Source organism: Oryzias latipes, chromosome 22 (genome assembly GCF_053564925.1).
Source record: "Oryzias latipes strain Hd-rR chromosome 22, Olatipes_Hd-rR_3.1".
Lineage (NCBI taxonomy): Eukaryota > Metazoa > Chordata > Actinopteri > Beloniformes > Adrianichthyidae > Oryzias > Oryzias latipes.
Genome location: NC_136258.1, coordinates 11,435,767 through 11,460,000, shown reverse-complemented (window position 1 = coordinate 11,460,000; position 24,234 = coordinate 11,435,767). Strand labels below are relative to the sequence as shown.

Genomic DNA, 24,234 nt, shown 5'->3' with positions numbered 1-24,234 from the left:
CTCCTCCGTTGGTCATCTCTGCCAGGACTTGATTGATGGGTATGTTGTGATCTTTGGGGTTCACAAAGTCAGTTGCACCAAATGCTTTGGCCTTCTCAGCTTTCTGAGAGTTGATGTCCACAGCGAGGATCCTTTCGGCTCCTGCATCTTTGCAGCCCATGACTGCAGCCAAACCCACTGCTCCCAGACCAAAGACTGCACATGTGGAGCCCGGCTCAACCTGCAATAAAACATGCTCTTAACACGACCATCTACTTTTACTCAAGAATAGGTGTGATGGCAGCATACCCTGCCACACCAACAAACAAAATGGCAGTAACCTCCTCCCAGCATTGCACACTTTCTTTTTAATTTTAAATGCACAGCTTTCTTTGAGTTAAAATATAAATTTATTCTCCGTTTTCAATAATTATTTGTAGCACACGTACATTTGTTTAGTTTACTTATTTTGGTTTGTTTAATTAATGTCACCCGTTTTTGAGTTGCCAGTGCTGAGGGTGCTGCTGGTCCCTACAGGTGTGGCTGAGGTTCTGCTCCTGGAGCTGTGCTGTGAGGACCGGCAAAGGAGGAGGTCAAGTCTTCACAGCCTTTAAATACTCCAGACAATTGGGCAGGCGCCATCTACAGGAACCTCCAGGGGAGAAACTAATGGACTTATTTAATGTTTATTTGCTTTACTTCTGTTGGTTATTATTCATTTGTTCTACTTTTTACACTAAGAGACCAAGATTTGTGTTTAGTCTTTTCTTTATAGTCTTTGTTAAATGTCTGTGTAGTTATGTTAGTTTTGTGCACAACAGTCTCAAACACACACCTTTGCAGTGTTCACCGCTGCTCCATAACCAGTGCAGATCCCACATCCAAGGAGGCAGACTTTGTCCAGAGGAGCAGCAGGGTTGATCTTGGTCACAGCAATCTGGTTAATCACGGTGTACTCCGAGAAGGTACTGGTTCCCATAAACTGCAGCACCCTCTTACCTCTGCAGGTAAACCTGGATTCTACAGAGGCCATTATTTCCTGACGAATCCGAGTCCTGTACAAAAGGTTTTTTCCCCCATGTTTGAAAAAAAAAAGTCAGGAATATTGGAAGAAGTTCCTATGTACAATGTAAAGGGAAAACAGAATGTGAAGTAGCAGGTCTGGCTTACCATGCAGCTTCACACTGGTTTGTCCTGGGGCTCTTACAGAAGCGACATTGTCTGCACTGGCAGAGGAAAAGTGGAATCACTTTGTCACCTAAAGGAAAACAAAGAAAATATTTCAAAACTTTTGATTTTTTTATTTTATAATGGTAATTTACAACAAAAAAAAACCCCAAGCGGTATTTTGCTCCATTCCCGAATTCCCGTAAAAACCTGGGCTCTAAGCACCAGCCCCTCCCAATCCACATAAATGATTGGGTTCTCACGAGGTGACGTAGACCAGTGAGAGCAGCCCGTTCCATGAACAACTGACAGCACTGCCCCCAGGCTAACACACACACACACACACACTTTCTCCATGGAGCTAGTGGTGATCAGCAATAATGCTTTCGTTTAATATGCACAATATTCATATCCATCTTTGCAAAAGTTTGGCTGCATTAAAGTTTCATCTGTAATGTAAGTCTGAACAATAATAAAAAAATCCAAAAATAAGCAGTCATTTAGAAAATGGCTTCAAGTGGACGTCTAAAAGTTTGTACACCATTTTATCTATAAAATATTTTCTCTTTTCTCCACATACAGCCCCAATTCTAACTGATAGTTGATTAAGGGTAAACATTATTTGCCTCACATTGGAGTTTCCTCTGTAATTCCAAATTCTTAAATGTTTCAAAAAAGCTTTGATTGGATCTCTTGGCCCCTACGGCTCTCGGCTGTTCTGGAAATGGATTGGGGTTCCTCCAGCCAAAACTGGAGGGATTTTCTGTGGAGAACAGATCTTGGCATCTTTGGCTGCTGCTCCCATAACCATGTTTTGATATGATAACCAAAACTCGGCTGTTTGTTTTCAAGGGCAAAAAGACGCGCTGCAGATGCCGACTCTAGGATGACGTCATGAAAAGGACGCCACCCACAAGGAGCGAGAGCCTCAGAGATCAAGTCGTCTTCCGAGGAGGAAAATTAGCTGCGCCAAAACCTCCAATTTTATTAAAATGTGTTCTATTGTGTGCCAAAGGTAATATATTATCATATGGATATAGTTTATTCTGAAAGGAAAGCATGACTAGACCCTTTAAAACAGAACATATAAACTGTACTTTCTTTGACCATGACAGCCTTTAGGCATTTGTTCTTCTCTTTTATCATCTGGTTTGTCCTCCGATGTTGCAATAAAGGGGTTGTTGTTTTCCCAAACATGTGCAGTTATAGCATGAAGATGACCATAATCTATTGTCCCACTAAATATGTGCAAGAATGTACATTTTAATGTATGTAAATAACCCAAAACTGGTTGATCTGAGACATCAATCAAATTGCAGTAAAGCTACCATAATGGAGTTGCCATGCACCCTGTAAATTTGCCACCGCGAATTTACAGTCAAACGGAAGGAAACATGGATTGCGGACACTTTCGAGGGCTTTTAGTTGTCATATAAAAGAGTTCAAATAAATGCCGCTTTTGGATTGTTAGTGATTTAACACAGACCTGGCTGAAATTCGGTGACTCCAGATCCGACACTCTCCACGATGCCAGCGCCCTCGTGGCCGAGGACAGTTGGAAAGCCTTCTGGATGCATGCTTTCAAAAAGGTGGTACAGGTCTGAGTGACACACAGATGTCGCCACAATCTGCACCAAAGACAGCACTCCAATAAAAATTATGTTTTCAACAACTTTTTGTAGCATTTTTCTCATGAAAGATAAAATTGGCATTTCTTTATTTTAGCAAGTGAAATGGGCGAGCTAAAGTCTCCCCTCTCTGCTCCATTCTGAAAAATCCATTTGCAGACAGATAAATACATTCATTTCTTCATTTTCCTCGTCTGAGCCGACGTTTGGCTCAAAACTGTACTGCTGGATAGCTCCGATATTGCTCGCTGTTGTAGTGTCATGACTAATGTTAGCGTGGGGGGAGTGAGGGGCTTTTAGCAGGAGACTGTGTAAATGAAGGGATGATGGAATATTAGTGGAGGCTTACTTCTGCTCCAACAACAACAACTCTGAATTTCTGATGAACTACTGTAGCCCTGCAGAAACTTTGTACCAGAAAATTACAGGTTTTATGATTTTGCCCCGAGAACAGTAGGATCTTCCTTAAAAGACCACCGGGAACGCTTTTGAAATAAATCAAAATATGATCTAAGTGGAACTGTAACCACAATTTAAAGTCTGCATTTCACAGATGCCACACCAGACCAAACCCTTTTCCTTTCACGCCAAACAGTTCTATCCTACTGTTGAGTTGTGAGTCTTCATCACTCCCTCACCTTGATGCGAACTTCATTTTCCTGTGGGGGGGCCACCTCTATCTCCTCCATAACCACAGGCTTGTTGGGCTCCCAGGCAACTGCTGCTTTGCACTTGATGACCTGAGGGAGCAAAAAGATTCATGAACATTCTAGAAACGGAAGTTTCTTGTGTTCACCCAAATAAAGACTAAAAATGTCAGATTTTTAACAGACAGGCCGAAATTCTTTCGTACTGTGAGGTTTATTGGTTTATGTTAAAGTTTATTCAACTTGTACGCGATTACATTTGATATGAAAAAACTTAAACTGTTGACTAATTCTTTTGTATTTCAGGGGAATACAATAAAACAAGGAGGAAGGTGAAGAACTGAAAGACTGAAAAACATTTTAAAAGTTTCAGGATGAACCAAAAGGATATGAAAAATAATTCAACTTAAAGTTCAAACACTAAACCACGGTAAAAAAATAAAATTAAAATAAATTAAAATGCAATAAACATGCATTCTAAACTTGTAAATAGTCAAACCTAGAACATTTAGTTTGACAAATCAAGTTTAAGTTAAATTTTTGCTTGTTTTATTTCTTCAGAATTAAATGTTGAAAAACTAATCTGTAAATGACTATAGAACAGCAGCAACAGAGTGAGTTTTTCTCTATGACTGTATATGAGAACTGGAGTGAGTGGCCCCTCTCTCCTCACATTCCAAATAGGAAGTACTGTCCCTGCTGGCTAAGAAGCCAAAATGCCACGGACTTCTAAACAGCTATTACCCCTTGACACCTGAATTAATTTTACGGCAGATTCACGGCAGCAGAGACAACTTTCCCAGAAGCCTGTGAAGAGACCAAGGCATTGGAAAAAAGAACTGGGGGAAGTCATAACAGCTCAAAGAGTTGCAACTCAAAGACTGATTTGACAGTCTGACCTGGACCAGCACAAAACTGAAATCTGTAATGAGCAGCATCAAGAACTAAAAGATATGAAAGAGCTTCTTTAAGGTAGGAATTCTTTGACCTGGTCCAAGGAATCCGAATTAACATGCTGTCATCTCCTCCTGATCTGTCTATGCGTGTGGTCGATGTTGATTATGCAGCACCCTGAAATTCCCCTTTTTGTGCGTTCCTTTCACCTGCAGCAACACAGATTTCCTCACACACGACTGGCTTCTACGGTGGACCTTTGAGGAGCGGCTTTGGACTGGATGGACTTTTTTTGTTTTATATTTTAACCTGATGCAACTTTATACATTTGTTTTGTCATTTTTGCACAGTGTTCATTGAGCTAATCAAATCACCAGTTCGATATTTGCTGAAAACTTTATTTAATTGTAGTCATTTGAACAGGGATAGTGCACATTTCTGTTAACCCTTGTGCTATCCCAGGCACTTTAACGTTGGGAGTTGGGTCATCTAGACCCACTAGACAGTGCTCTGAACCTTTTTTCTTCAATGATTTGTGATCTTCACTGGTGTCCATGGATGACATGAAATCTTTCCACCTTTATCCACCTTTGTCATGGTAGGGAGAACACGTCAATGTAAGTGTGGGGTCATCAAAGATAGCACAAGGGTTAATGTGCCAGTGTTAGCTGCTAATCTAATTTTCAACTGTAGTCCCTGGGCAAATTGCAGGTTTGCCAAAAAACTCCAAAAGCAGTTGAGTTAGATGAGATGCAGTTGAGAGTAGTTGTGACTAATACAAAACCGAGCGTTTGAAATTAGATTTGGTCTCTACACAGTTAAAAAAATGACATCTCAACCGAGAAATTATAATGAACTAATTTGATCATATTTAAATGATGTATGGAAATAGTATATTACTTTTGACCATCCTTTCAATAAAGCCATCCAAAAATAAATGTTTAATTCTGCTCCTGATAAAGGCTAAAATGAAAACAGAAGTCTGAAGTCCACCTGCTATCAGGGAAACGTTTTACGGCTTCGGCAGTAACTGCAAAGAACCAGCTGTAAAATAGAATCAATTGGAGAAACGGCGGTTCATTTTAGATTATTAAAACCAATAACTGGAACATTTTCACGTTCTTTGCTGTCTGGTGTAAAAATGATGCTGTCAAAACTAACATTTGTTTAAACATTTGTTTGCGCCAAGAAATGATCAAATTGTAAAAAAATAAAATAAACAGAACAGCAAAACCTGTAGATTTAGGGGTTTAATATAATTACAAACACCAGCATCACCACAAAAAAAAAATTGTCATTTCAAACTGCTTTCATTTTGTTATAACTCAGTGCACAAAAGAGCAGTTTCAAAACATGTCTGCCATAGGCAAACAAGTTGAGAGATAAAATGTATGCACAATTCTGCTTACCTTCCCAGCTGTGGACATTTTTGCTCTGCAGTGGATCGCTACCAAATCCTGACTGATAAGACCTCAGCTGCAGCACGGCGGAAAACTAAGACAAAGCAAGATCTGCTTTTATCTTTCTGCCGGCAGGACTTTAACCCTTCAGGTGTCTTTATCCTTGAGTTTTGCCCACTTTTTAAACTCTGGAGCAAATGAGGGGACAAAAAAAAAAAGAAAAAGAAAATTTAAACCGCAAGCGCTACCCACCCCTGACGCCCACCTCTACGCACCACCTCCACCATCGCTACCCACCTCTACGAAAAGCACATAGCTTAACCCTTGTGCTATCCTAGGCACTTTACCATTGGGAGTTGGGTCATCTAGACCCACTAGACAGTGCACTGAACCTTTTTTCTTCAATGATTTATGATCTTCACTGGTGTCCATGGATTACATGAAATCTTTCCACCTTTGTCATGGTAGGGAGAACACGTCAATTTAAGGGTGGGGTCATCTAAGATAGCACAAGGGTTAAGATGCTAATTATACTAACTATGCTAGTCATGCGAATGTGGTTAAAAGTGCTAGCATTGCAATCAGCATCATCAACTCACTCAAAAAAAACCCAATTGCTTAAGATTATCATACTGGTAAGAGCTACATGTGATAAGTTGAAGAAAATCCACTTTTTTCATGATAGCGGCTCTTCTGTTGATTTTATCTCCTTAGCAACCATTTTATGTTGTAGTTGGCTGGGGATCACGAACAGGTCAATGTCTGTCTCAGATGGATCGGAAAAAATAAACTTTTGGATGTCCTTAGCAATGGAGGATTGTTCGTATCCAGTGTATTTCAATTTGTTCAGTTCTAGCCATTGATGCATGTATTAAACTTTGACAGTATTCCTTTGAATATAATAGTATTAGCAGTACGGCACTTTTGTGAGCTCACTATTCAAGATGGCGGCCCCCTTCCCTTAGTGGTCGACAAAAGCCCAGGTTGTAGACTTAAACTAGCGGCAAGTTTGTGTAATTTCAGGAGAGGGGGGGGGGGGGGGGGGGTAATTTTCCAATATTGTACAAAATCACAGGTTTTGGCACAAAATGGTCACCAAACCGTAGGTCGTGTAGCCATCCCGTAATAATTTCAAAACTTCCTTTCATTTCAGCACATTTTTTTAACAGTGTTTTTATTGCTTACCACACCCACAGTTTTAATACTGTCATATTGTATGTTACATTGTTGTTCAGTGTGGGCCAAGCCAAAATTCCGATACAAAACGTGTGAGCTAGTTAAGACCGCAACAGGTGTGAATTCACTTTGCGCACGCCTTTAACAATCTACAACTTTTAATTGCAACATTTTTTTTTCCCACAGTAGCTTGCCATTGATGCCCGATAAGTTACGAAACGATCGATAAAAATCCCTAAGAGAAGTTTTTGTATGCGTCTGGAACTAAAAATTCAAGATGGCTTCTTCCTAAGGTCAAAGGTCAACAAAACCTCTGGTGTTAGTAGACTCGAGCTGGCGGCATGTGTGTGAAATTTCATGAGAGAAAGCAAATCCAAACAAAGAAAGAAATAACACGTACAAAAGTGTTCCCGTATTGTAGACACCACGAAAATCACCAATTCTTAGAGTTCGTCATTAAATGGCCACCAAGCCGTAGTTCATTTGCTTCAGGCTTTTCCAACTGCATTGTTTTGTTTTGCTCTAGATTCACAACAATTTTGGGGAAAAAATGAAAAAAAAATACTTTGAGGATTAGGAGGTTCAGATGTTGTCTGTACAGATTTGAAAAACATTTTGATTTAAGCCTCAGCTGTCAAACCGAACAAACAACTAAAAATGACAATAGCCATCTGTACTTGCTGTTCACTTCCTTAGAATTTCTAAGCAAAGAAAAAGGACAAACAAATTGAGTTGTAGTTGCCATTTACTCATTTCCCATTAGGTTGGACATTTTCACTTATGACCAGCATGTGGACAGAAGTCAGGAAAAGCATTTGCTCGTCTTCATCTCCCATGTGCAAACAGGCTCCATAATGCAGCAATTCAACCAAATGGGCATAATGATCTCAAAGATGGGTTATTCTGGAGACAAACTTATCACAGTCCGGATGCTGCAAAATAAAATAAAAATAAACAAAACCCATTAGTATAAAACGTTTGAGTGAATGGCAAATGTTTGTGGAAATGTACCAGTTACTGTCTTTCATCAGTTCAATGGCATCATTGATGTGATCCAAAGTCATGTTGTGAGTGATAAATTCATCCACCAGCAGCTTCTTATCCATGTAGGCTTTAACCATTTGAGCTACACCATCTTTACTTTTGAAACCTGTACCCACAAATGTATGAACAATTTAAAACTAGTGTTCGTATGAGAAAAAAAACAAAAACACCCAAGGGAAATATCTTACCTCCAAACATGCAACCTTTCCAAGTACGTCCACAAAGGAGGTTCAGTGGTTTGACTGATGCTATAAACATCCGTCCAGCCAACAATCACAGAGACGCCCCAGCCTTTTATGCAGGACTCTAATGCAGAACGCTAGATGGAGCAAAAATAAATAAAAGTTAAAAAAAAATCTGTCATATTTGCATCTTAAAATGCAACCATGGATTACACACTGATTGCATGAAAAAGAAAGAGTACAGTCTTTCTGGTCCTCCTAAAAGACTCTGCTCACCATGACTTCCACTTTTCCGACACATTCCAAGGAGTAGTCCACTCCTCCGTTGGTCATCTCTGCCAGGACTTGATTGATGGGTATGTTGTGATCTTTGGGGTTCACAAAGTCAGTTGCACCAAATGCTTTGGCCTTCTCAGCTTTCTCAGAGTTGATGTCCACAGCGATGACCCTTTTGGCTCCTGCATCTTTGCAGCCCATGACTGCAGCCAAACCCACTGCTCCCAGACCAAAGACTGCACATGTGGAGCCCGGCTCAACCTAAAGTAGACACGACCATATACATTTAAAAAAATAAATAAATAAAATTGAAAAGTCAAGACTATGATTGGAGCGAATTCTATGGTCTGACAGTTTGAGAGGATCGATGAGCATGTATCGATGTATATATATTTTAAGCCTTATACTTTAAACTTCGGCTCTCATTGGAATTAGTAAAAAAAAAAAAAAAAAAAAAAAAAAAAAGAATAAGTAACATTCTACATTTTGTTTACACCTTTGCAGTGTTCACCGCTGCTCCGTAACCAGTGCAGATCCCACATCCAAGGAGGCAGACTTTGTCCAGAGGAGCAGCAGGGTCGATCTTGGCCACTGCACTCTGATGAACCACAGTGTACTCCGAGAAGGTACTGGTTCCCATAAACTGCAGCACCCTCTTACCTCTGCAGGTAAACCTGGATTCTACAGAGGCCATTATTTTCTGACAAACTCGGGTCCTGTGTCAGGAAAAAGTTTGGACAAACTTTGTTAAAAACATACAAACACCCAAATTGACATTTTGGCCAGGTTAATATTCTCATATGGTGTTAAAAAGTTAGAGCTCACCATGCAAGTTCACATTGGTTCGTCTTGGGACTTTTACAAAAGCGACATTCTCTGCACTGACAGAGGAAAATAGGGATCACTTTGTCTCCTACAAGAACAAAAATAATCCAAATAAAGACAAAAACAGTAAGTTTTTACTATGTAGAACATGGACATTTGCAAACATGTTTCTTTACTTGATACACGAGTGACACCACAGCAGACTTTAGAGCAGGGGTGGGCAAGTATTTTGGGTCACGGGCCAAATAGGGTTCTAAAATTGGATAGAAGGGGGCGGACCAGGAGCAGATGCGTGGAGTGAGAAAGAAATAACATGGAACCTGGATGAAAACATTTGGATTGAAAATTATATTTTATAAACAGAACATTTCAGAGTTTAGGTTAAAACTTTTGTTCTTGTTTTAGAGCCAATTGCACCAATGGCTTGATGTACCTCATGTAAAACTTAGAGAAATGCTGCGTTCAGGTGTTTGAATGATCGTAAGAATGAAAAACAACAAATCTTCCAACACCACATGGATGCTACAGTGGAGTCCGCCAAATCTTTCTTGTGAGGGCCACAATAAGTCATTTAAAACTTTAGACTTATATTATAATTTATTGTAAAGCCCTATAATAAAGTTTTATTAAGTCATAATCCTTTTTATAAAATAACACTAAAATTCAAAAAATAACTGATTTTCAAATACAAAAAGCCAGGGGAAAAAATGTACTGATGCATTAAAAAGAAGAAACAATAAATAGTTGATCCTCTCCCGTCTTTGTCTCGCTGAGACTTTGAGGGCTGCTGCTCCTCCCTTGTCTAACAGTTTGGGCTAAAACTGAGCAGCTGCGCTGTGTCCTGCACGTCTGTTTCTCATCCAGTAATAATGAAAAAAATAAAAAGGCAAATTTCTATGTCTTCTGCTGCAGCTTTAGATATATCTGTTACCTTTTCACCAGTACAGAGTACTCTCGTTTATTGCTGGAGTTTCGTTCTTGAAATAACCCGTGATCTGTGAAATCCACGGAGTTTGATTACATACATTTTATGACAGTAAATCTCCTCACTGCCCACTTCATACACTTTTTACAGACAGACATGAACATTTTCACACTTTTCTCTTGTTTCAATTATCAAACCTTCATAGAAATTAAGTCCAGGATCTTAGAATGAAAACAAAGATCTGATTGTGATCACAGATTTCTGTAGATCTGAAGAGCTCCGTGTTTCTGTACAGGAGACACGGCACAGAGGAGATTGATTGACAGGGTCTCCAGCCAATCAAGACACAGAACAGAGTGCACTGTTTAAAAAAAAAAAAAAAAAAAGCAGCATAATCGCTCTAAAAGAACGAGCTAAACCGGGAAAGATGAACTGTGACATAAAAAGGGAAGACTGTCTTCTGCTCCACTTGACAGATTTTAGAGGGTTTCAGATTGAACATAGACTGCAGAAGGGTGGACTGAAATGTCACGTTCTATGCGGGTGTTGATCGCATGGCCAGATTTAAAAAACAAACAAACATGGGTCTCTGATATTGTTCAGTGGGCCGGACCAAACATGGAGAGTGGGCCGGGTCCGGCCTGCGGGCCGTAGTTTGCCCACCTTTGCTTCAGGGATATCAGATAAGATATTCTAACGGAACCAGTTATAATGTAAAGGACATTTATTTGATGGTTTATTCACATTTCCATGGACTCCATATGACCTTTTTTAAGACATGGTCAGGGCCCAGAGGCACCACCTACAGTGGTGGTAGGTTGTCACATTTGACACAGTTTTGCCCCTTTGTTAGTCACACCACACTTGCTTAAGAGGCTCAGCAGCTCATATCTGTACCTTCAGAAAAAGAACATAAAAAAGGAGTTTGCGTGAAAGAATATGAATGTGGCCCCCCCCCCCCCTTTATATGTTGAAGGAATTCTCTTGATCTTTGTGCAAATGTGCATCTCAGGCACCTTTCTGCCTGCAGCCACCCGGTCCCGCTGACAATCCAGACGAGGCCAAAGTCCTTTCAACACGGCTAACATTAAAACCAGAAGGGGGTGGGGTTTAAACGTCATGATAAAAAGAAGTAAAGACATGCATAAGCCCATCATTAAAGGTATGAACAAAGCCAAAATACCATAAATACATTTCTAATGAATAAGTCATGTATTGAAACTTTAGTTAGCATTACCAATTGGGCAAAAACTAGCTTTTTCCATTAACTAAATTACATAACCGACAATCGACAATAACAAATCTTCAAGTCCAAATATTGTGATAAAATCCTGGTCTCACAGATATTCAATTCTTCCGACTTTATTAAAAGGATTTTAAGTATAACTGAAAGTGGGATTCATTATACAAGGCACGCATTAAAAGAGAAACGGATTCATTTTTGGGTGTAAAACTTTTGCATTTGGTGCAATTTTGAAAATATAATCCTCCCTCTGCTACTTTCCGAGATTAAGCATAATCCACTTCTCCGTAAAGAGTTTCTTTAAAACCAGAAATCTGAATCAGAAATGTTTCCTCAGCCACAAAATAAGAATTGAATTTCATTCCAGACAGAATTTGGACACTGCTTGTTTGCAGAGGTCTACATTTGGTACCAGGTACAATGGATTTCAGTCACTAATTAAATGTTAGTTTCCATAAAGTAGGTCTACAAAGTGGTCTCACTTTAAACATCAGTCCCCACCCCACAGTTTTTTTTTTTAATTGGTGCTCACAAAAATACTTTGTATTTTAAATGAGGAGAAAGACAGACCTGGCTGAAACTCAGTGACTCCAGGTCCGACACTCTCCACAGTCCCAGCAGCCTCGTGGCCGAGGACAGTTGGAAAGCCTTCTGGGTGCATGTACTCAAAAAGGTGGTACAGGTCTGAGTGACAGACAGACGTCGCCACAATCTGCTCCAAAAACATTAACTCAATGCTTTAAGCACATAACAAAGCGGAGGGTGAGCAAGTGTCCTCACTAATCCAGTTATTTCTTTAATTTAGCAAACATGGTTTGAAAAAAGAAAAAAAAGTTTGTTCATCTTTACAACTGCAGGCTCTCACCTTGATGCGGACTTCATTTTCCTGTGGGGGTGCTACCTCAATCTCCACAGCCTTGTTGGGCTCCCAGGCCACTGCTGCTTTGCACTCGATGACCTAAAAATATGTTCATTTATTACTTTAATAAATAAAAAACAAAATACAAGTTTATAAACAGAAAAGTAAAACAAGTTGGAATTTTAACAGATTTAATAGCGAATTGCTCCAGTTTGAAACCTGCCTCCAGTGGTCATTTGAGGAACTGCAACGTTTGGTAGTTCCTAGTTGGCTTTAAATCGGGAAACAAAAATGGAGGCTTCTTTTTATTGCGGATCACCAATATGTGCCATACCTCTGGAACTGGCCTTTTTAAAGGCCAGCAAACAAGTATAAAAGTTTTGAGGTTAACCAAGTGGATTTTTCTGACAGAACTGCTTTAGAAAATGTCAAAAGATTAAAAAAAAAAAAAAAAAAAAAAAGCAGCAGTTTCAAATTCCACTAACTGCTAAGGACAATATTAGTGTTTTTTTTTTCATGGCAAAGACATCATGAAAATAGTTACCCTGACATGAGGATTTGTATGAAAGTAAATATGCTTACCAATGAGCGGAAATAAAAAGGAGAAAAAAAAAATCATTTTTTTTCTAACGCATGTTCTCAATTTTTAATTCATGCATATGTAACTACAACTTTCTTTTTAAAATGCATTTTTTTCAATGACGTCAGATGTCGAATGGCGATCCGTTTAAATTTTTGGAGCCTACAACCGTTCCGTTCAAGGCGGTAGGCCGGGGATGTTCCAGCAGAGGTGGCCGTACAGACAGGTCTCAAAAGTGTAGCGATGTCCTGACAAGAAGTCCATTTACAAAAGAATAGCCATTAGAACAGCTTATCCAATGTTTTTGGCCAGCATGTTGAACATGTCGAATCAGTATAGCACTAGTACATGCATAGATGACTCTGGCAAGAATGAATTCAAAGATGGCACACAAAAAAAAAAAAAATTAAGCTTTTATTTTGGTGGTCCATTTCTGCTCATTGGCAAGTTCATTTGCATGTTTGCTAAATATTCAGTTCAAGAGTTTCAAGATAAATGTTTAGTTAAAAACCACATATTTCATTTGGACTTCAATATTTAACACAAAAATGTGGTTACATTTTTAGATTTAAAAGAATAACTGGATCTTAAATATTTAATTTGCAATCTAAATGTTAAATTTTAAAATAAATATTTAGTTTACAAATTAAATATTTAGTTTGTCAAATATAATTACTTAAAAAATATTTAACTTTTACATATTTAGCTTGCCAACTAAATATCTAGTTAGTAAATGTAACATTTTAATAAAAATGCATGAATTAAAAAAAAGGTGAAAATATGAATTTAGAAAGAAAATGAAACCCATTTTTTCCCTCCTGAAAAAGGCTAAATAACCAAAAATATTGCTGTTAACATTTGACTTTGTCACTTTAGAAACAGCAACCCGTACAAGTTCTAAAGATAAAAATATATATAAAAATTAACTCAGCATTTCAAAAGTATATACACATATTACTCCAATAAATATACATTTCTTCTCAAGCATCAGCTTTAAAACTTAAGGCAACCATATGACATAAATTACAAGCAAAGTTTGGCTTACCTCTCCAATTGTTGACATTTTTTGCGAACTGGAGGAATAACCGCTAAAAATTGAGGACTGAAAACAAGTTAGCAGCTGCAGCACAGCAGGCAACAGAGTATAAATTTAGAACAGCTTTTTCTGGCTCTTAGAGGACATGACCCAAAACACATCTTAGAATGTGCTGATCCTTTGGAGTCTTCTTCAGCTCTTTGTCAGGATCACACCAGGTTTACATTTCCAATCACCACAGCTCCTAAGTGTCAGCTAGTTACTCTGGTAAAGTCTGTGGTTGCCAGGTTGGCATTTTACCTTTTCTAGTGAACCTATTTACCCATTCATTTTATGCCATGAACAGTAGAGTAGAAACAATGAAGAGATTAAGGAAAAAACATTTGCACGATTAAGATTTGGTCACATAAACCTGAAAAGAAAAGACATTTAACTTTAAAACTTCACAGGTGTTTTGTTGTCCAAATGTGTACTGGTATTTAAAAAGGAGAAACTCGGGAGATCATCTAATAGTCATAGATTCAAAAATACATGGCTTGAAATAAAATAAAGGGTTCATTTATTTTGTATAGTGTTTCCCGATTTAGCTGCTGCATTCTTTATGTAGCCACAAGTGGACCAAACAAGGGTCTCATGGTGCTTGTCCCAAGCCCGGCTAAATACAGTGCGCTGTGTCAGGGAGGGCATCCGACGTAAAATCTTTACCAAACCAAACCAGACCTATGATATGGTTGAGTCCCGGGTTAAGCTGATTCTCTGTGGTGAACCCTGAAGTAAAAAGCTGAAAGGGAAAGATTTGTTTCATTCTGTAACCCTTGTGCTGTCCTAGGCACTCTAACATTGGGAGTTGGGTCATCTAGACCCACTAGACAGTGCACTGAACCTTTTTTCTTCAATGATTTGTGATCTTCACTGGTGTCCATGGATTACATGAAATCTTTCCACCTTTATCCACCTTTGTCATGGTAGGGAGAACACGTCAATGTAAGGGTGGGGTCATCTAAGATAGCAGAAGGGTTAAGAAAATAAGGGAACTTGGTTTTTCTTTCTAGTGCCATAAAACAGGAAGAACAACCAACTGCCGTCTACTGGACCCTTGTCTTCCAACATTGGGGAGGGAACTGGACCCCCTCAGTGCAGGAACACAGTTCTTGGGGGTCAGTTATGCTGAAGCTTTGCTGGCTGGTGTCTGGTCATGGAATGCCAAGTATCATTCTGCATCATTCTCCATTACAGATGTAAAAAAAAAAGTAGTAGGTAGTGGTAAATCCATCCAGTCTTTTCTACTTTGGTAAACAAAACATTTACACTTCTCTGTAAGATTCATTTGAGGGTTCAAATAAAAATATAGAAGCAAAACTTTGTGTTGTGTTCTTCTTATGGCGCTATTTGCAAATGCACAAAATTTATAAACAGAAGCACAAGTGTGAAAAATTGCTGCACTCTGAAATAACACATGCAGGGCATTACAACTCTAGAGAAATAGTCATGTACATGTGGTTGGTCAAAAATATTTCCATGTTTGGTCTTGTCAGCTTCAACAAAAATACATTCAAGCCACCCAACTCCCCATCATCGTACTTTTATTTTGACAGCGTATGCAGTTCATTAGTGCTGTTTTTCAATGAGAACATTCTCCAACTTGGTATGAATTAGAAGTATGTTCCCACACCTCCCTGAATCTGAACCTTTTCTCAAACACTTTCCTATCCTCAGCTTCAAAATTCTGCAGAAATTTCAAACTGAATCTCCCCATAGACTTGGTCAAATCTTGCCTCATCCTTCTCCTCCCTTTAAATGTGTCCATCTTTCACTCTTCACTCACCACTAGTCCTTTCTTCGTCAGTACCGCAACTGTCTTGCGATATTGAAAATCCCTAGGCTTTTTCCGCCCACAACTCTGAGGCAAACTCTGAAGATGACAGCTGCTCTGCAGAAACTATGTCTTAGAAAACGACACAGGTTTTTTTATTTTTTTATTTTCATAGTTAATAGATCACTGGGAACACTTTTACAATAGACCAAAAGATGATCACGATGTAAGTTAATTTGACATTTTGTTTGTTTGTTTGTTTTGGATAGCATCAATTAACAGTATCCCACAAAAAGGGAGGAAAAAAGTGGCCAAATTTGGTCCTGTTGTCTCTCCAGTGTTTAAAGTCTTCGCCCCCCGTCAAGTCGACCTTTTCTTTTCAAAAAGTGTTGCCTCTTCAAAACAGGAAACAAATCACTGAAAACCTTTAATTCATAAGATTCTTGCTTTGATAATAATGACACAGCCATTTGCTCTTTATAGTTTAAATCTATAATTTCATCTTTTGCAAGCAAATACATTTTACAATTTGTTTGTTTTATTTTGCTGTTTTTCTATTTTTTAACCTTTTTTTCATCTCTTAAAAAAGACTGGTTGCAAAAAGTTAAATTCTTTTTGGATTAAAAATAAAATTTAGAAAAAGTTACTAAAAAACAGGCAATGGATTTATTCCAAAGAAATAAAAAAATGAAGAGACACTATTAAGAGCTAAGTTAATTCCAGTTTTAAAGTAAGAAAAAGAACATCAAATGAAAAGTGATATGTTTAATCATTCATTTTGTTTCGGATATTTCTTTGAATTTACATCCATTCCTTTAAAATTTTTCAATAATTTGAAACAACTATAATGGTACCTTGTTAAGGGTCTCACTGTTGCAGCATGCCTTACGTTTTTACAAACCATCTGAAGACACACTGCAGTTATTCAGAAGAAACATTCAGAACTGTCCGGATGCTGGAACAGAAGCAAAACACAATTTTAGATTTTGTTTTATCATTTAACCCTAACTAACTTTTGCAATGTAATAAAGAATAAGGTGTGATGCCATAAACGTGCCTTTGCCCGCTCTTCATCAGCTCAAACCCTTCATTGACCTGAGCCAAAGTTTTGCTGTGAGTGATGAATTCATCCACTTTGATCTTCTTCTGCAGGTAAGCTCTGACCATCTCGGGCACGCCATCTTTACTTTTAAAGCCTGAAGCATGGCGGGCAAACATGAACATGCAAATCTGAATTTACAGTTTTGTTAAATGAGGGAGTAGAGTCATCCAACTAGATCATCTTGAAACATAACATGTCAACCAAACACAGGTGACAAAGTCAGCAGCAGTCAACAACCGGCTTAAGACAAAACAAGCAATATTTGATGAAATATTTACAATATTTACACGTGCTTGTTTTTTTTGATTTTATAAATAATGCAGCCATGTGTGTCACAGTCAGGAGTAAAGGTCATCTTTGTCTTACCTCCAAACAGACTGCCTTTCCACGTTCGTCCAACAATGAGCTGGATGGGTCGGGCTGCAAAGTCATGTCTGTTCGTCCAGCCAACAATCACGCTGACTCCCCATCCTGGATTGCAGCTCTCCAGGGCGCTGCGCTGCATGAAGGACACAACGTCATTCTATTTGATCAAAACCGTCAACCATTGCTGAGATCCTACGTTCTCACTGAACTTAAAAACCTCTTCCGATGAAAAGTCTATGCAAACGTGTGCAAATGTGCATTTCGGGCTTTCGCATTCAAAACCCTTAAGTGGTCCAAGTTTTTGAATCAGTTTTTCTATTTACAAAACATGTGAGCATTGAACGCATGTTGAAATTTAAGCCAGTAGAACTTTGACCAATCAGGGACTCGGATTTGGTGACTTATGGGTATCGCACTTTTTAATTCACGGATGTGCCAATCCTTTCAAAAGTGACCATTGATTAGAAATGAATAATTGCAGTTTGTGCCCGACCGGAATCACATGACTCCAAGTCTTGCATATATCGGAATAGACATGTGAAAGAAAAAGCCTGGAGCAGGATTCATAAGATTTCCAGCGCTTCGCCAAACCTCTTTCAATTGTGAGTACATCAATAGTATCAGGCAGTGACAGTACATAAGCTAAAAGCACCTTCAAGAACCTGCGTTCAGTGCATTCTTGAATAGGCATCACATGCCTTGTGTGTTTATGTAGCTTAACTCATCAGGTCTCCTCACCATCACGTCTACATTTCCAATGCATTCAAAGGAGTAGTCCACTCCTCCATTGGTCATCTCAGCCAGCACCTGGTTAATGGGTTTGTTGTGATCTTTGGGGTTCACAAAGTCAGTAGCACCAAACACTTTAGCCTTCTCCTCTTTTTTGGGATTGGTGTCAACAGCTATAATTCTTTCAGCTCCTGCAAACTTGCAGCCCATGACTGCAGCCAAACCCACAGCTCCCAGACCAAAGACTGCACATGTGGAGCCCGCTTCAACCTGAGTGGACAAGACTTTGATCAGCATGATGTTTGAGGGCTCCAATATGAGCTCACTGTAACAATGAGCTGCACAAACCTTAGCAGTGTTAACTGCAGCTCCAAACCCGGTGCTTATCGCACAACCAATGAGGCAGACTTTGTCCAGAGGAGCAACCGGGTCGATCTTAGCCACAGCAATCTGTTTCATCAGGACGTACTCGGAGAATGAACCTATTCCCATAAATGGCAGCACCTTCTTCCCCTTGCAGGTGATCCTTGACTTTTCAAATGCTAACTTGTCGTGTGCACCAATAGGCCTTGGAGAAAAACACATTTACATAATACATGCCAAAAACCTTAATACACAATTGAATGGGCTAAAAATCAAATCTATTACCCTTTGTCACAGAGGTTGGTCTTCGGACTTCTACAGAAGCGACATTCTCGACACTGGTTGATAAACAGAGGAATGACCTTGTCTCCTAAATATCAAACACAATATATTATTTTATGTATTATTTGATGTATTGTTTATGTATACATCTATACATGTATACAATATGTCTACCTTCATCTATATTCTTATACTGTGATAGATTAGTGACGTTTCTGAGTTTTGACCAACCTGGCTGAAATTCAGTGACACTGGAACCAACACTTTCCACGATGCCAGCTGATTCATGCCCAAGAATTGTGGGAAACAATTCAGTTTCCGTCCCTTCAAACAGGTGGTACAGGTCTGTGTGGCACACCGCGGTCGCCACAATCTGCACAGAGGAATACATTTAAAAAACAACAAAAGCTAATTTAAACTGTACATTTCTTTCTACTTCTTTTTGATTTAACTTTGGGTATTTGCTGTTTGCCTTTCTTTTTGTTTTTTACAAAACCAAAAAGTCAGTTCGAATAACTGCAAAGATATCAGTCAATATTTTCTATTTCTGTTCTATTAGCATTGTTGCAGATCTTGTGGATCTCAGATGTCTTCAGACAAAACCAAAAACTCGAGATACACTGGATTCAATAATGTTTGTCAGCTTCTGAACCACAAAAAGGAAGCAAATCTGGACAGCCAGGCTGCCAAGGCGAACCGAGCAGCACAATTATGGGCTATGACCTGTCGCTCGCATGCAACATGAGCGCAGAAAAAAATGGATGTTTTCCTCTTCCAGGCTAACCGAGCGGTCTATGACTTTGATATTTCCTCGTACTGATTTCTGCATTTTCCGCCTGCAGACAGCCTGTATCCACCCGTAAAGGCTGTTATAACGAAGGCCTAAAACGTGACAAAAATAAATGCTTTTTCTTATGACTAAAATCAACAACCATTTAACAGGATGTAGAAGTGTCCAGCCTAAGGTTGTTTTTGAGTTTCTGGTTTGGAAAAAAACTGATAATCTTTAAAGAATGGGTGGAAATTTTCTGTTGAAATACCTTTTAATTTATTGTTTTATTCTAAATATGACCAAAATGTAGTTATGGCCGTGGATGTTTCTTACCTTGATGCGAACCTCATCTGCCTCAGGGGGTGCCACTTCAATCTCCTCAGTCACCAGTGGCTTTCCGTACTCCCACGCCACCGCTGCCTTGCATTTAATGACCTGCAACACACAGGGGGAAAAAGTGCACTTTTGTTATCCTTCATTAAAATGTGCCAATTGGTCCTTGGAAACTCCCACTTTGCAGGTTTAACTTAATTTTTATGCACATCCACATCTGATTTTTTGCATGTAACTTGCTATAAAATATCTGCAATCCTCAAGTTTTTAAAACCAATTTTAATTAAGAAGACTATTTTGGGTCAACACAACCCCCAGGTTAAGAAATAAACAAACAATTCCTAGCCATTTATTCTTAATTTCATGTTTTTTTTTTTAATGCAGGCATTTATGGAGGTGCCATCAGGCTTCAGTTCATCATAGGAATCCTTGATTGCTGATGCATTTGGACCTCTGCAACTGTACTGCCGAAGGCGTAAACGGCGCTGGAAATCCATTTCTTGTGGGTCAAGAGCAGTGGCGGTTTTTGATATGGGCGAAGTGGGCGGTGGACCAGGGCGGCACTTTATCGGGGGCAGCATTTTCCGTGCCCGTTGTGTTACACATGATGTGCTAAATTCAAAGAGGCAGCTTTGAGCTTTTTTTTTGACATGTCTGCAACTGCCGACAATTTACGCACTTATCTAGACACATCAGACTCTTAACAATGTCTTCATCCTATTCCCTCTTCACACTTATTGTGCAAAAATAAAAAAAAATAAAAAAGGATAAATAACTCACAGTGAAACAACGTAAAACAGGCACATGAAAAGGAATTAGGCAGAAGAAACACCTGTGCTCAACCCAATTTCGACAAAAGCAGGCAATGGGGATTATTTCCCACAATTCCCTGCTCCGACACAGCAGACCCGACGCACACGTGACCACCGCCCTCTGCTGCAAGACGCTTGCGCCCACACCTCTTTGCGGTAGTCTTTGGAACATAACAAGTCAAAAAACTTGAGAGGAGGGCACAACTCACCGATGGCTGGGTGAATCACACTAACAGGTGATTGGGAATCTTTTTCTATCTAACAATCAACTCTGGGCCGCAGCTGTGCCTCCCGTCATAGAGACGGAGCCGCGTGTGTCAGAGGGAAGGGGAGGGGGAGGGGTGGTGGGCGCAGACCATTTTTTATGGATTGAGGTTTTTTGGAGGATTTCTGATGTTGGTGTTGCACAAATTTAGGGAAATGCCAAATATGTAGGAGTAATCCCACTGATGAGTTCTAAAATTTAGGTTTTAATGTTTTATATGACCTAAAAATAGTATTCACAATAATTTTTTTTTTTTTTTAGATCTAATCCCTCTGATATGTTTCACAAAGACACACAGGACGTCACACATTAAGAAATCATTGCGAAAAATGAAGCAGGAGTCCAGCTCTAAAAAAAATGCTCTAAAAATGATAAAAGAGCAAAGAAAATGGAAATATTTGATTTGTTATTTTTTCTTATTATTATTTCCAGGCTTTCTTTGTTTTTTCTTTCTGCAGCATGTTCATATTTGTATAATTTTGACAGAATATATTTCTATGGAGAGCAAAATATTATAAGTTATTTAAGGTTTAATTTGAGTTACTCTAGATTAATGTTCCTGTTTTTATTCATATTTATCTTCAAAAAGTTCAGTTTAAAAGGTTTAAAAGTTTAGCTTTAGTGTGTTCCGTTAATGTTTATCTTCTTTGGCCCAAAACCTTAAGCGTATTTTTAATTTAGGCCCCCTGTGTGACTGAGTTTGACCCCTCTTTAATACGAGTCTAGAAAATTCATGCATTTTTTGTGTAAAATGGCTAAATAGAAGATAGGGAACACAACAGGATGTTGTCAAATTTTGTATGTGTGCGGGGGGGGTTACTCGCCCAAGGAGTAAGTTAGTGTAGAACCGCCACTGGTGAAGAGATTTCTTCTGAAGAGGCCCAGTTTCCTAAGAATTCTTCTCAATATCCTTATAATAAAAATACGTTGACTCGCTAATAGATTTAGCATTTCCTTATTTGTGAAACCAATGCTGAAGTAACATCTTACGATGCACTCTACATCTCTCAAACTGAACACAATGTTGATTCATTTTTTGTTGTTTGTATTTTTTGTAGTAAACAGCCTTTTGCCTCATAAATTTATGAATTTATTCTTGTAAATTCTCATTTAAAAATTTATGAAATTACAATTTTTTTCTCTTAAAATGACAACCTTTTTTACCCATAAGGGACTTTATTCTCATCCGTTTTTGGAGCCCAGCTTGAAGATGAAATATGTGGACCCTTTTGTGAAGCTTTATTTCCGTATAGGTTTAAAAATCAAAGGGAGTCTGAACCTTTTGACGACTCAAAATCAAACTATTGTCAGTGTATCCGGCTTTACGGGGTTCGGTGTCAGTAAAGCGGAGTTTAATATGTAAAATAAGGAGCTCAGGGACACGTTTGGGTGTAGAGGACGGCTGCAGCCTTTATTTTCCTTTTTATTCACATACCCTAAAGTGCATTTGTAACCTTATGTCTGTGCTTCTCAAATAGTGGGGTACGCCCGATGCGATGCCGGGGGGGGGGGGGGGGGGGGCAGTAGTAGCGGTTTTAGGCACAGGTAATATGGGCAATTGCTCGGGGCCCAAAAGGGGGCTGCGGTGACAGCGGCTCAGTGCTTGGAAAAAAATCTGCGCTACTGTTGGTTTTCTATTATCTGTTATATCACAAAGTTTGTAACAGCCTGAAACCTGTGAACTGCTGTCCCTGCAGCTGCGCGCGGGGAGGGGTAGTGGGTTCAGGCTGCGAGATGGAATGCGCACGCGGCGTGCTGCCCCTGTTGTGCAACACCAGGATCATGGTGTGCCTTTAGATGACTCAGCTCATGCTAATAATGTCATTCTTTATTAACTTTTTGCAGACATTTTGTTGACATGTCTTCGTTTTCCATAAATGTATTCTTTGTCTGCCTGTCGGTTAGTTGGTGTCAGTTGGTATTGGACATAAAGACAGCAGGTAATGCAGTAAAACAGCTACACCTTTTGAGATAAATAAAAATCATTTAGAAAAAAATCTGCACAATGTTTTTTACCTATTTCTTCAGAGTAAAAACGTTAATATGTTGGTGCTGCTGTGTTAATGTTTCAGATCAATTTACATTTAATATTATCTATTGACTGAAATTTTTTTCTCAGCATCAAATGGTTCAGTTGGTCAAAATGTTTCTAGTTTAAATAAGGAATGACAGATTTTCTATTTCAGGAACTTTAAGCTTCTTTTCTGTTTCAGATTATAACTGGGTTTCTGTGTGGCAAAATAAAGTTAATCTTTATTGAAAGTGGATTTAAATTGCTTTTTTTTCTTTTGTCAATGTTAGAAGACACAATTTCAGGTATACTTCCTTAATTTTTATAGATACTAACCTAATATGTTGTCACCGCGGCGAGTGTGTGTGTGGGGGGATGGGGGTTGGGGGGGAGGGCACGAAACATTTTCCTTTTCCTAGGGGGGGCCTTGCAACAAATAATTGAGAAGCACTGCCTTACGTCATGAACCTGTCACCCGAACATCATTGCGGAAGTGAAGAGTGTTACATACGCCCCCTCCTCCAGATGAAACGTCCCGTTTCAACATAAAACAATGCAGAGGAATGAAAATAGTCTCCAAAAAGTGGTCCTCCTCAGACAGAAGCATCACACAAACGTAGAGATCTTGCTTTCATGGAGGAAGAAAGGATTGAAGTGGACAGCTGCAGGGATACCGATGGCTTTCTCAAGGGGCTGCAGAGATCCTGCAAACCACCATTAATAAATTGTAAATCAAACAAATGAGCTTTCATAAGTTTGGAACGTTATCAATAAACATTCAGTTTACCCGTTCAATTCAGTTTAGTCGGTCAGTCTGCTGCGGGCTGCGCCGCGTTCACTTGATGCTCTGTATGCTCACTTTCACTTTAATCTCGTAAATGTACGAGTTTTTTTCTCATAAATTTACGACTTTAAATCTCGTAATTTTAATGGTTTTTTTTTTGTGTGGCTCTAAAACTCCGTTGTAATTCTCTCAAAATTAGGACATTTTTCTCAAAATTTTACAACTTTATTCTCATATATTTATTTATTTTACAGTGGCTACAACTCAATCGTAGACTACATTCTAGGAAACATAAAAAAACAAAGTAAAAAAATGCAAATGTTACTCAATAATATTTCTTTTCAGGAACAAATGTGTTTGATTTCCTATTTAGGAAAAACCAGAGTTAAAGCTGACCTTATCCATTTTGATAAAAAAAAACATCTATATATAAAAGATGAATGTCTTTCCATCTCACGCAAACAGGAACATTGTTCGAATGACATAAATACCAGATTTTAATTCAGATCAAATTCAAATTGATTACAGTTCTTAAATTTTTTTTTCACATGCAGCAGTAAAATCCTCTAAAAACATCCCTGCATCTTTGTAGTTCTTCTTACCTTTCCAGCTGTGGCCATTTTTTAAGCAGAAAAATGTTTTCAAACTCCAGACACGAGTGATAAGGTGCAGCTGTAAGACAGGACGCTCATTTACAGAGAGTTTAAATCCATGACTATTCCAGTGAAATTAATGTTTAAC

General features: G+C 38.8%; 2 protein-coding genes and 1 pseudogene across 3 annotated transcripts in view; all 3 read right to left on the bottom strand.

Annotated features, from left to right (window-relative positions):
- LOC101172385 (alcohol dehydrogenase 1) overlaps positions 1 to 5,907 on the bottom strand; it is a 6,758-nt gene extending 851 nt beyond the window's left edge. Inside the window, exons 1-6 of the mRNA XM_004085215.5 lie at positions 5,725 to 5,907; positions 3,413 to 3,514; positions 2,633 to 2,774; positions 1,150 to 1,237; positions 815 to 1,034; positions 1 to 220 (exon numbers count right to left, since the gene is read on the bottom strand). The exon at positions 1 to 220 is cut by the window's left edge and continues 41 nt beyond it. Coding sequence (XP_004085263.1) covers positions 1 to 220; positions 815 to 1,034; positions 1,150 to 1,237; positions 2,633 to 2,774; positions 3,413 to 3,514; positions 5,725 to 5,742 — 790 coding nt within the window. The 5' untranslated portion in view covers positions 5,743 to 5,907. The remainder of the gene's footprint in view (positions 221 to 814; positions 1,035 to 1,149; positions 1,238 to 2,632; positions 2,775 to 3,412; positions 3,515 to 5,724) is intronic.
- A 1,711-nt stretch (positions 5,908 to 7,618) lies between these two features.
- On the bottom strand, positions 7,619 to 14,107 carry LOC101172633 (alcohol dehydrogenase 1-like; annotated as a pseudogene). The gene is made up of 9 exons (XR_002289154.3): positions 13,871 to 14,107; positions 12,252 to 12,344; positions 11,957 to 12,098; positions 9,219 to 9,306; positions 8,890 to 9,109; positions 8,394 to 8,654; positions 8,124 to 8,254; positions 7,903 to 8,041; positions 7,619 to 7,823 (listed from the first exon to the last, which is right to left on the bottom strand). The product of XR_002289154.3 is annotated as an alcohol dehydrogenase 1-like (transcript).
- A 2,036-nt stretch (positions 14,108 to 16,143) lies between these two features.
- Positions 16,144 to 24,234, bottom strand: LOC101172875 (alcohol dehydrogenase 1). Its single transcript, XM_023951759.2, has 9 exons — positions 24,096 to 24,234; positions 19,622 to 19,723; positions 18,748 to 18,889; positions 18,520 to 18,604; positions 18,220 to 18,439; positions 17,881 to 18,141; positions 17,143 to 17,275; positions 16,732 to 16,870; positions 16,144 to 16,629 (listed from the first exon to the last, which is right to left on the bottom strand). Exons 1-9 carry the CDS (start codon positions 24,111 to 24,113, stop codon positions 16,596 to 16,598), a joined length of 1,134 nt encoding a protein of 377 aa, XP_023807527.1. The 5' UTR covers positions 24,114 to 24,234; the 3' UTR covers positions 16,144 to 16,595.

Coding starts and splice junctions, on each gene's coding strand:
- LOC101172875 (XM_023951759.2), bottom strand. Junction 18,142..18,219: donor CTGCAGTTAACACTGCTAAG/GTTTGTGCAGCT, acceptor TTGTCCACTCAG/GTTGAAGCGGGCTCCACATG. Junction 16,630..16,731: donor CTGATGAAGAGCGGGCAAAG/GCACGTTTATGG, acceptor CTTCTGTTCCAG/CATCCGGACAGTTCTGAATG.